Here is a 12,851-nt window from a genome sequence, read left to right as displayed (position 1 = left end):
AGACAATGTAATTGAGGCAAGGAGTGCCAGCAAACCAAAAACGCGATTGAAGCCATTCAAAAAGGAATCAATGACCACTGAGGATGGCCACACTCAACACTGCATTAAGTCCTGCCGCTAAGGCAATATCTCAATGCAATCTGTAAACCCCTGCAGCCAAAGTCCACAGCACCACACAGCACAGATGCAGAGATAATCTGTGTGTGCCCAAACACAAGCCTTTTTTTAAATCCAGAACCTCATGAGCCTCCAGAAATAAGTCACATTCTAGGCTACTTCTAGAACCCTCTGTGCAGGTTCACTAGCTGTCTGCGCTTCAGCCCTGGAGACCAGTACAGCCTGAGTCAAGGTGACATTCCCCTTCTCTGTTCCCCAGAGTACACACTCACACACACACACACACACACACCTCCTCAGCCAAACGTTCAGCTGCAGTTTTGCAGAAAACAATAAGAAAACAACAAGACCACATAAAAGGAAACATTTTGACTTCAACTAATCCAGAGAGAGGACATAGAGACCAGATACACAAGCAAGTGTATGTGGTAAAGCATGAAACATAATTTTACTGTCAAACAACCAAAGGCATCTACACTACCACAATGCCATCCTAGAGCTATCCATTACCATATATGCACCGAAGACAGACCATCCCCATCTCACATCATTTCCTGTTTCTTTGCACTGCTTATTCAAAACCCCACTAACATAGCCATTCTGTAAAGTCTGAAAAGTGACCTTCGAGGCACAAAATGGAACCCAGATGACCATAGATACAAATATAATTTATTAGAACATAAGCAAAACACTTGTCAGTGTATGTGAGCGAAAAAAAGGATAATTTCCATTTTAGTCACAGATCACAACCATGTGCCATACCTCTGATTAAATCACCAATGATGAGTGGTGGTACAATGAACATTTGTGTTGTTTTAGGAATTAAATGAACCAATTTGTCATATGGGAAAAAGTATGTTTTGTGAGATACCAGCACGCTATTCTTGTCTGACTGGCTAAATGTGAATTGTGAGAATGACATGAAAGTTTTGATTTTCAAGGCTATTGGGCAGGGTTGAGCTGAAATGACACACGTTTGGGTAAAATGATGAAATATACAGCATAAAACTATTACATTAAAAAAAATGAAGTGTTGAATGTTTGTTCTTCTGGAAAGGCAAGTAACTACAGAACCTCTCATCAAATTTAGAAGTGCAATGTATCAGTTTTAAGGAGACAACTAAAATAACCACGGCCTTGATTCATTGTCTTTCTCAGATTCTTCCCTCTAGTCATGTGCAACAATCCCAATGGAATGAAAGCACTCCATCATTAGAAAAAGGCAGTAAGGTTACCTTGCATCCTACATCTTGTTACATAACTAACAGACAATAGCGGGCATTAACAGATAACCTTATCTGAGTTATACTTGCCCAGAAAATTGCCACCATGCTTAATATTTAACGGAATGTGGTCACAGACGTTTCGCAAGGAGTGTCTTGTGAACTGTCACGGTTAACCTGGTTGAGAAAAACGTGTTAACCACCTCTGAGTGTCTCGCTGTTGCCCCCTTGTGGTCAAAAACAATAATGATTCTTCCATAAAAAAAATGTATCACATTCCAATTGTACTAGGTTGAGTCAAACTACTGCCCATGTGCCATACAACCATTGCTACCATTTCAAAACAAAAGTTTTATCTACCATTTTCCAAAGCATGGACCCGGGTTCAATGTCAATGGACATCCTACTTCTCCTCATGCATCGACAATGTCGGTCTTGGACCTTGAATAGTTTAATTTTGTTTGTTTAAAGCAGCAAAAAAAAAAAATCGTATGATACGCATCAACAAACCTCAAAGTATTTCCGGGCATGTACAGATTCGACTCCCACAGTCTGGTATTAGCACAGAGTACTCACGTATCAATACTTCTGCTAGCTGTTGTACACAAACAGTATGCATTAGCACCTCTTTATTGATTTAAGAGTTTGTTTTATTAAGAAGGCTATACCAGACGCATAATCACTATACATTGATTTAACATTACCTTTACAAGTTAAATTTTTCACTGAAATTACAGAATAAATATATGCACATTTTTTCAAATCTTTGTGAGAGAAAACATTAAAAGTGCTTCCTACAAAGCCGTTAGTGATAATATCCAGAAGCATTTTTCTTAAGAAAGTGCGTTGAATTCCATAAAATCTTCAGTGTCGTTATATATTCACAAATGTTGATCCTTGGGTGAGTCCTTGAGAGACACTCTTTTTTGTCTGTTTTTGTAATATTATAAAATGAAATAGACCACTGAACAATAATGCGTTGCAGTATCTCTATTATATGTGAGTGATAGTTTGGAGCAATACCCACCCCTGCAGTCGAGTGCATGCAGCAAACTGCAATATTCTACAAACTGTGCCAGACCTTGGGCAAATATCCGCGCGTGAGAGACGAGCCATGGAGACATCCTGCTCCTCGCGGATCCCTACACGAACCATGTGAAGGCTCTCACTGCGTGAAGGCTTCGTCTAATATTTAGAATTATACGCTCCGAATGCCTCCCACTGCGCAACCAAAAATCTGTTTTGTATAAAAATAAGGGTTGATAACATTGCTGGCTACTCTGAAAAAGGCACTTCATTGAATATCTGAGTATGGCCTTTCCTCCAAAACGACTTGGGGGAAAACATTTGTTTGTAATATATATGTTTTTGTTGTTGTTGTTGTTGTTGTTGTTTTTCGTCATGCTGTTTTTTTGTTGTTCCGTATTCTTTTGGGCTATCAAGAAAAAAGTATTCTCTGGTTAGAACCGGTATGATTTCTCCAACACTTCGAGGTAATCCGGCTTGGTTTGGAGTTTGGCCCTTAACTCGAGGTATTCGCTTTGGGTCTGCTCGGGAAATCCTTTACCCGCGGTGAAAAGAAATGTTTCTTTTAATCTGGCGTCTTGCTGTAAATCGGGATATTGCATTCCTGGGGGGTGTGCATGTGCAACGTGCATGTCCTTTAATTTAGGAACTGTGCCATATAGGCAGTCAACAAACCCCACCGTGGGGGTAGGTCTCTGGCTGTCTATGACTGTGGGGCAAAGAACCCCGTTTTCGTGAAAGCTCGCTATGTCCCCCGCCTGATTGACGGTGACAATGGTGTTGAGTTGAGAATTGGACACAGCCATTGTCCATTCTTTCTCTTTCTCCAGTAGAGTTCGATAATTGCTGTTGTTTTCCTTGGTTTCGGCGAACTGTTCTTCACCTTCTCCCTCTCGTGGTTTGTATATGGGGTTGTTGCACATCTGTGTGACTGGGTGGGGGATGTAGTCGTAGACGTGGCCGGGCGGTTTCTCTGGCGAGGCGGTCTGCCGCTCTTCGAATATCCTGCACTGCATCTGGATGCCAGTCAGGTCCACCTCCTGTCGCTTTCTGAAGGGCAGTTTCTTTCGTCTTCTTAGGACGAAGGCGAACAGACCAGCAGCCACAAACACGGCGGAGATAAACAGAATCAACAGACTCAGAATCAGCACCGAGAGAGGGACAGCGCCAGTCGCTGAGGCGTATCCTAATCCGAAAGTGCTGGTGGATGTCATGTCGTCGGGCGAAGCGGCGGAGGGAGCCGTGAACTTCAGATCGGGGCAGATGACCTCGGCGTCAAGGGAGCGCAGATCCTTGCCGAAAGCGAAGTCGGGCGTCTTGCAGATCACCTCCCCGACGACAATAACGGTGCTGAGCTTCTCCATCCACTGTTTGAGCGGGATGATGTCACACGAGCAGTCCCATGGGTTCTGGTGGAGGTCAATCTGGACAATAGAGTGCAGGTGCTCCAGGACCCCGCTGACTTGCAGGTGGAGGAAGTAGTTGTTGCGCAGGTTGAGCCTGGCCAGCGAGGTGCCAGCGAAAGCATCAATGGGCAGAGTGCGCAGCAGGTTGTCATTCAGAAAGACCAGCTGCAGATTCGGCATCAGGCTGAACGCGGCAGGCTGAATCTCTCGTATAACGTTGTATTCAAAGTACAAGTAACTCAGAGTCTGAAGTCCACGAAACATGCCTGGAGTGAGTCTCTCGATGTCGTTGCCATTTAAATATAGGCTTTTCAAGTTAGGCAGGTTAATGAATGCACCCTCTTGAACGTATGATATCCGATTGTTGCCCAAGTGTAGTAAATCCAAACTGGAAAAATTCCAGAAGTCCGATCTGTAAATTTTTTGTATTAAGTTTCCACTCAGGTATAACTTCTTGGCATTTAGTGGACGCGGCAACAGTTCAGATATGTTATGAAAGCCTTTCTCTTTACAATTTACGGTGAGCCCTAAATCATTGATGTGTAAATTGCAGATACATCCCGCTGGGCAGATGATAGGAATGGGCGGTCTAGTTTGATAACCAGCAATGGGTGGCTGGTTCGGCCCGGGGTAAATACTGCGTGGCGTCGGTGGAGTTTTAGTGGGTCTGGGCCTTTTGGTTGGCTTAGGTCTGTCTTTGTACTCCACCGACGAAGCAGTGTTGTGAAATGAAGACAGCATTGATGAGGGCTTTGTGGGCCACGTATTCTCGTTGCTGAACGGTATTTTGGGGATGCCAAGCTTAGCCTCCACTTCTGCCTCCGAGAGCAAAGGACACAGCTCGCTCCGTTTAATCTCACGAAGGTCCTTGCCATGGAAGTGAAAGGGGTGCTCGCACGTAATGTCACCAACCAAAGCTGTGTAAGGAATGCGTTCAAGCCACGTTTTAAGCTGCACAATCTCACACACGCAGTTCCACGGATTCTCTTCTAATTGAATCTCCATGAGAGTGCGGCCAATGAACTCCAGTGTGCCTTTGTAAGGCAGAATCTTTAACCGGTTACCACGTAGATCAAGGTGCGTGAGAGAGGCAGACCTGAATAACAGATTGGGTAGAACGGGTATCAAATTGTCATTCAAAATCAGTACTTTGAGTTTGTGCAGGTGTCTAAATGCCCCGCTCTCTATTCTTTTAATTACGTTATAATCAGCCTGGAGGTACTCTAGGCTTTCCAGGCCCAAGAAAGTGTCGTTTCTGAACACCTCCAGTTTATTTTCGTGCAGGAAAAGCTTTTTCAAAATGCTCAGACCATTGAACGCACCAACATGAATGTCCTGTAACGCGTTGTTCCCCAGGTTGAGTGATATGGCATTGTTTAGATGCAGGAAGCTGTTGAAGTACAACTTGCGCATCGAGTTTCTTTGTAGGTTGAGCTTGAAGGGCCTCGTCCATGTTTGGGATATTTGACTGACATTTGTAAATCCTTTGCTGTCGCAGTGAACGTGGAAAATGCCCTCCTTCACTTCACAGTAGCAGGGGTCAAAGCAAGGCTCGTCTATCTCCTCTGAGTCGTCCAGCATTGGGATCGGCGTAGTCCATCCTAAAGCTATTGTGCTTAGCAGGGTTACCCACAGCATCCTTCCGCCGAGACCTGATGAAGCTACGGCTAAGAGCCACTTCACAGCACTGGAATAGAGAGAGAGAAAATCAAATCAGAAGGACATCCCTAAACAGAAACTCTAGACAGTAGAATTTGTTACAGCCCATCTTTCTTTTCTTTTTTTCTGCAATAAAAATCAGTTATCCTCACAACCAAAATGAAGTACCTATTCAATATGATAGGTGACTTTTAATAATGCATGTAAAAATATACAGGAAGGAACGTTGACTAACACAAGTCGTCTGTGCCCATTTCAGTAGCCCAACTTTCTTTTAAAATTATACTCATATCATCATATTGCTATTGCATTTTGCGTTCAGCACTGAGACATTTCGAAGGTGCGGTTTCCGGAGATACATTAAACCTTACCCCTGTTAACAGCAACTCTGACTGGATCCATCAGCATGACTCCCGAACACATTGCAAAGAGAACAGAAGACGTTTGACAACATAGCCTACCGCGTTTCTCAGTCCAGCACCTGCACCCTTATTCGGTTGGGTGGACTAAACAAAAAGGGATTCATTCCAATCCGTTGCGTTTTATCTACATGAGCGCACATGTAATTCTGGAACAATAATCCATCTGAATTCGGAGTTACCCACTTAAATTAATTGACGTTTACCGAAAGAAGTATCAAGGTTGCCAGTAAATGTCAAGTTGATCCTTCCGATCCTAACTTCGCTTTTCCGCAGACTGAGCACCCGTGATTTGCTGTAATCGCAATAGCGTTTTATCTGCAGATCGGTGAGGAAACTAATAGTCGACCGGAGCTGAGTCTCACTCTTGCACAGAGGCTGTCCTCTCCCGGCTTTTTCACGGGGAAACTGTGCCCTGTCTCTAACGCGTCGCTGCATACCAAATCGGGAATAATACAAAATCGTCCTTCAAGGAGAGTAAGTGGGCGCGAAATGTTGGCTTCTCTGCGGTCCGCCATAGGAAAGTGACTGCATTCTGCGATGAATAGCATACTTTATGCCGCTGCCCCCCTCCCCTCTCATATGTCTCTCACGTCGTGTGTTAAGCTACTGAAATCCACACACGCAAAACACATAACCTCATCAAGGATGCCCTGTCATCCCCTTGGATCGATGGAATGGGTACCTACTCGGTTTTAATGGGTTTCAACTTTACATCTCCCGAATCGAGTGGATGTCGAGATGGGCAGTCCCAGATAGCGTCAGATTGCTGGCTGAAAGAGATATACATAGGAATGAAACACACATTCAAACACACACACACACACACACACACACACACACACACACACAGAGGGAGGAAAACGCAAATCTCTAAATAGACTGCACAAGACAGCTGATGGAAACAGTGTCAAATGCATCGAACAAATTGCATCACTGCAAATAGAGATCTGGATATTCTAAAGCAAATTTCGCCCAATCTGTTGAATAGTTTGCCAGAGGTCAATTCAGACGTATCGCCATGAAAGTACACCAATGTGGTGATTTAAATCCAGTTGTAGATATGTTGAAGATTATTTTTGAAATTAAAAAGCAGCTAAAACTGTTTATTTTGTCTAATTTCCGTTAAGCCAATACAAATTCCTAAGAGGTTAGTCTGAATGTCGTGTCTAGGAATTTAAAATAAGCGGACAATCCCACCACTCACCTTCTTTGGAGGAGGCATTTAGTAGCATCAGAGAAAAACACTAGTTAAAATATTGTTGGATCTCGTCTTTCCACCATCTCCTCAGCTCTTTCCTCTCTCTCTCTCTCTCTCTCTCTCTCTCTCTCTTTCTGTATCTCTCCCTCGCTCTCTCTTCTCGCTGAGGCTGAGGCAAAAGAGAAAAAAATGAAGACGTGATGCGCATGTAATGTCCAGCTTTTCTATAGGTTTGTTTATGATGCAGGTCCCCTCGTACAACCGAAAACTCAACAGTGCCGGGAGAAGCTGTAGCTCAGGTTCGCTCCGAGAGCCGTCTAGTCCCCTGCTGCACCAGCATCGCTTGGATGCAGGATCATGCCGCGAAGAGCCGTTCCTGATCAGGTCTCTTCAGACGTCACGGAAACGAGCTTGAGGAAAAGGGAGCGAAAAGGGGCGCGAAGGGAGGGGAGAGGGAGAGAGATGGGAGAGACGTTGGTGTTGGTAGCGTCGATGGTGATGGTTGAGAGGGAGGAGGTGCGGGTGGTTGAGCGTGCCGAGTGCCGCACCGGGAGCGCGCGTCAGGGCGCTCTCCAATGTTTGGGGTAGACCATTAATGACAACATCGGAACTGTGGCCCTTGAAACGCATAGTATACCTGGAGAGAATGATGATGACATGTACCAATGTGGATCTCATCCGTATGTAATTATCTATTCAAGCAAAGTTCCACAACTTTCAGCTACCAAGTAGGTTATTTTCAGCTACCAAATATGTGCACAACAATTCCTAGGACTATGCATGTGGAACATTGGAGGGGTGGTTTATTTATTTCAGCCTTTTAAAATAGTTTTTATGATCTGGTCAGACACACTCATCGGACACACCGGGTACTTCGCCAACTTATACCCTGTCCCTTGCTCCTCTCAAGGGGTGCATAGGTATGTGAACGAATATCACTTCGATCTTTCTGCAGCAGAGACATAGAAAGTATGTGTGCTTGCCGCGCTCCGCTTTTCGGGTACACTGTTCCTTGTGCCGTTCCCGCGCGCTGCCTGCAGCGGGCAACAGAGCTCTGTGCGTGGGGCACGGCGAAATTCCGGATGCAAATTAGGGTACTCCTGAATATTGTCCATTATAACGCTACATGCACGCGTAATGTTTTTTTTCTTAAATGATTATTTTTCTTCTCTTCCTGGATGCCATTTTTTTTAAATGAGCCCTATATCAGAGTGTGCTTTATTCATCCATTTCTTTCACTGATCGTGGAAAATATATTTTTAATGGTAATTGTTTGTTGCTCATCCTCCATTTATTAATAATCTGGTCGTTCTCACCAAAAATAAAGAAATAAATGCTTTGTCAAAACATCCCCACTTGCCAATGTTTGATTGTTGTGTTTGGGAGACTGGCATGATCACAGACTCAGATTATTCACAGGAAAATCTCCAAGCCTGTCCCCAGTGCTGTAGGCTATAGCAAAACCAATCAAATGCCATTTGTGCAGCCAACAGGAATAGCTTTCAACCCTACTAAAATGTGATATAAACTCTCAGTTAACCAGAGGGGTCATTAAGACCGAGAAAAACATCTTGCTGCCATTCAGTCATACAGTCATTCTCCTACAGCAGGTCATTTTGTCTTATTTACAGTGAGGTTTAGTGTGTTTTGGTGAGGACATACAAAATAGAAGAAAAATACTTAACACAATACAAGGAAGGCATATAGGGCATAGAGAGAGAGAGAGAATGAGAGGGGGAGGGATGGAGTACATAGATTAGTGTGAGTGTGTAACAAGTGCATGCTTATGAGCTGCCTGGTGAATGTGCAGCAGTCTTTAAAACTGTCAGTCTTCTATACCACATTGCTGATCTGACATCTCTCTTTCCCCTACCTCACTCCACTCTTTCCCTATGGTTGCCATGGTTGAAAACAACAGAGAAACAAACAAAAATAGTCTTTTATTTTATGACTTCTGGAGGATTGCATCATTCCCTGGTTCTGGCTAAGACATACATGCCTACATGCTGCATACTGCCTATACTAATATAAAAAAAGTACACGTGGCAATTATGTCAGTGATGACAGAAAAGTTATAGAGTCAGACTGTTTCTCGGAGTAGCGGATGGTAGGAAATTTGCCAAATATACCTTAACTGACCAGCAAAGGCCATTGGTGGGAGAGTTTATATCTGACTATGGCAAGGAGTTTGGTGCCTCAAATTTTCACCTGGACTTCACTAGCTTTTTACACCCCTTGACCAAACCACACACCACAGCCCCCACATCCATCCCTCTGTATTTTAACCGCTGGACTGAACAATTTTAAGTGCTTTTTTGGTGAGCATCAATCGCACCTGTCGGCCCTCTGCTGCCACAGGGGATGCAGGGCGCAGTTCCTCCACGGTCTGCCAGTCATCAGGGAGGGCTGCTAAGTCAGGCAGGGCAGATGTGAACATGCCACTCAAACCCAAAACACTAGCTGTTCCCCCCAAAGCCACTGGCCTTCCACAGTCTCCTGGGTCTCTGACCACACCGCTCATCTCTACTCTATTTCCCCTGTCCACTTCTGTTTGCTCTGAAGAGTGCGCTCTACTTGTTGTTTTGTTATTTTGTTTTGGGTTGGCCATTTCATATGGGGCGAAATTTCCGTCAACATTGATGCTGGGTTATCAGACATAGTCTTTGCAAAATGTCTTCACAAAATCAGCTAGAATGGCTAGGACGGATGATGCTCTGCATATGTATCTTACTGAGTAGTACTGTGTATTGAGTCCCATTCCAAAATCAACAGTAAAAGGACAAAAATGCATAGCAGCATAGTCCCATGCTCTTTTACTGTTAGCATATTTGAAGCAGTGTATTTCCTGACTGAAGTCTTTCCCCCTGCACGCCCCTGTGACCTCCAACTCACACATGAGTCAGGCCAAGATGAAATGCCACTGGAGAGCTGAGTCCACTGGCTCTGTTCAGGTCCTTCTATCGGCCACTCCACCTCTGCATCCATCTCCCTCTGACTGCCTCCACTCATGACTCCCCTGCCATACACTCCTCCACCAGTCAATAGTACTGCTTCATACTTCTCTATGTTTCGCACTCTAGCAGCCCACCCCTTCACCATGCACACACACACACACACACACACACACACACACACACACACACACACACACACACACACACACACACACACACACACACACGTTTCTTACAGTAGCTCGGTTAACCTCGGAGCAAGCTAGATGTATTCATAGTATGCTGTCTGTTGTTGGGGTTGCTGCTGTGCTCCATATTCTCCACAACCTATTAATCTTCTCTGCACAATATTCTTGTAGACTCTCTTTCTCTCTCTCTCTCTCTCTCTCTCTCTCTCTCTCTCCCAGCATTTCTCTCTCTCCCGCACCTCGTGTACATTTGCACATCACCCATCACCCATTTATGCATGTGAATAAATCATCAAGTGGTGGCTGAGTAGCACACATTCTCCCGACCCGGGCCCCCCACCAGAGCGCGCTCCCTGGGGGGACTTAGACCTGCCAGAACCTGCTGCTTTTAACTCCCCACATGGATGCTCAAGACAGAGCAGCCGTGGAATGTAGGCTAAAAAGAAAATATGTCAAAACCTGTGACACACACACACACACACACACACACACACACACACACACACACACACACAGTTTTTTTCCTGAGGTTTTATTATACTGCTGATGATGTAGCACTCCGAAGCTTTGGAAGGGATTTTTACCTCTCATTTACTTGCTGACCTGAAATATCAAACTAGCCAAGCAAAATGTTTCATCTTAGTATTTTCCCCCATTTCTGAAGAATTGATTTGCTCTTTTTTTCTGACTTTGGGGCGTGACAGCGTGCACAGCAGTTACAGCCATGAGGTAATGGAACACGGCCCTGTGTACTGTCAGCTCATATTACAATAACAGAGCGGGAGCAGTCAGAACACCTCTGATTACACCGCACCTATTTGTTCACTTGATGGGGAGGCGTGCAGCGCAGGGAATACCCATCTGAGTCATCCCGGCCGACGGAGGAGGCCAGGCCCTCGCACTCGTGCATGAGTGGGCCTCTGCTCGGCCATGAGTGTATCTCTCGTGTCAAGCGCTCGGAGCCTGGGTCGCCGAGGGGATGCACTGTCAGGTGATGTCTCTCCTGAGCCCATTTTTTGTTTCTTTCTCTTCCTGGTTGTTTAACAAAGCGTCATCTGGGCATGGAGGAGAGGAGCTGAGGAGCACAGATGGCCCTCGCAGTGGCGTTGTCTAGTGCCAAGACAAGGACCTCCAGCGAGATCTTTAAGCGCTGCTTTTTATTTTTCTGTTGTTACCATGGCTCACCCTAGCCCCAAACTGTCTCATTCTGAAAAGTCTAACATGCGAGAAAGTATCCTAATTCACACCACAACCTCAGGGGAGGCTACCGAGAGAAAGAGAGAAAGAAAGAGAGAGAGAGAAGGAGAGAGAGAGAGATGGAGAGAGAGTGAGATTGTGTGAGGGCAGAACTAATGGCCAGAAAATTTAGCAATGCAAGCTAAAACGTTAACAGTCTCATCAACCTCAGAGCCTCTAATTTTTGCCATTAGACACAAAATAGAACAGGACAGCAGGGAAAGCTACACAAGCAGAAATGTGGGAGTGTGGGAGAGGGAGATAGAGAAAGATAAAGAGAGAGAGAGTGTGTGTGTGTGTGTGTGTGTGTGTGTGTGCATGTATGAATGTGATTGGGGAGACCACATGAAGTCCAATATGTCAGCTTTTCCTCAGAGTAAGATATGCTCTGTATTGCAGTGGCAGTCTCCATTACTGGAGCAGTGTCCAGCGCCGGTCCGCCACTTCAAAGCCCAGCGTGTAGTGTCCCTCTTCTCTCATCGTACCAGGCAGAAGGTTCTCTGTGCCCTACTTAAAGGGCCTCTCTCTCCACGACTTGGCTTGCACATCACAACTTTTCCTGCACTGCCACAGTTGAGTAATTAGGCCATGGTAATTTTTGACGCACTGTGTAATGACCCTTAGAGTTTATCTGCCCAACTCAAACCGTATTGTTCTTCCGCAAAGAGGATTGGAGATGAGAGAGGGAGAGAAACAGAGGCGGAGAGAAAGGGAGAGAGAGAGGGAGAGAGAGAGAGCATGTGCGTGTGTATGTGAGTGTGCGTGAGAGGCAGAATGAAAGGCAACTAAACAGCACCAATGACCTCTAATTGGCAAAATTATCCAGGTCAATTAAAGCTCTGGGGTGGTGTGTGTTTTTGTGTGTCGCTGTGTGTGGATTGCACACACACACACACACATGAGTGGAGTTCTTTGTGACGTAGAAATGCTATACCTGCAGGTCAACACGCTCCTGTGTAGACATAGATTTCTAATTGATGTAATTATTATCATTATTCATTGTGTTGCCGAAGATGTCAGTCCTCCCCAGAAGGCAAACACAGGGTCAAGAGCTAGCATATGAACTCAGCTGTGAAGTAAATACATAAATAATGAAATAAGGGCAACCAGCATAACTGCCTACACCAAGTGTAATAATAGCATCGCCTGACCAAATAGGGAGGAAAATCAAACAAAACTATAATGGGCCTGACTGGTAATTGAGACACAGAGAAGATGAAGGTCAACAGGAGGTGGACAAGGCAGATGCATTGAAATTAATAGTAGGCCTACCTTCAGCTATCAAGAGCCTGTCTAAAAATAAAGCTACGCTGATAACATAATTATTAGTTACAGAAGAATGGCCCACTCAAGAGCTCAAGTGGTTGCCAACCCAGCTTGCAGTGGAGGACCACGAGCTGTAGCCATGACCAGGGGCATAGC

General features: G+C 45.0%; 1 protein-coding gene across 3 annotated transcripts; it reads right to left on the bottom strand.

Moving 5' to 3' along the window:
* Positions 1 to 770: 770 nt before the first annotated feature.
* On the bottom strand, positions 771 to 7,556 carry slitrk3a (SLIT and NTRK-like family, member 3a). 3 transcript variants are annotated; one of them, XM_048265524.1, is made up of 3 exons: positions 7,058 to 7,556; positions 6,540 to 6,619; positions 771 to 5,459 (listed from the first exon to the last, which is right to left on the bottom strand). In XM_048265524.1, the coding sequence occupies exons 1-3, from the start codon at positions 7,073 to 7,075 to the stop codon at positions 2,801 to 2,803; spliced, it is 2,757 nt and encodes a 918-aa protein (XP_048121481.1). In that variant the 5' UTR covers positions 7,076 to 7,556; the 3' UTR covers positions 771 to 2,800. The 3 variants fall into 3 exon arrangements, with proteins under 3 accessions (XP_048121481.1, XP_048121482.1, XP_048121483.1); XM_048265525.1 differs by having other exon boundaries at positions 6,540 to 6,623; positions 7,058 to 7,555; XM_048265526.1 differs by lacking the exons at positions 6,540 to 6,619; positions 7,058 to 7,556 and adding an exon at positions 5,803 to 6,527.
* Positions 7,557 to 12,851: the final 5,295 nt, after the last annotated feature.

Source organism: Alosa alosa, chromosome 15 (assembly GCF_017589495.1).
Source record: "Alosa alosa isolate M-15738 ecotype Scorff River chromosome 15, AALO_Geno_1.1, whole genome shotgun sequence".
Taxonomy (NCBI): Eukaryota; Metazoa; Chordata; class Actinopteri; order Clupeiformes; family Clupeidae; genus Alosa; species Alosa alosa.
This window is presented reverse-complemented; position numbering and strand designations above follow the sequence as displayed.

Bases quoted from the DNA above. Each gene is read 5' to 3' on its own strand.
- slitrk3a (XM_048265524.1), bottom strand. The intron at 5,460-6,539 runs GTAGGTACCCAT...TCTCTATTCCAG, and splicing joins TTGAAACCCATTAAAACCGA to TGCTGTGAAGTGGCTCTTAG.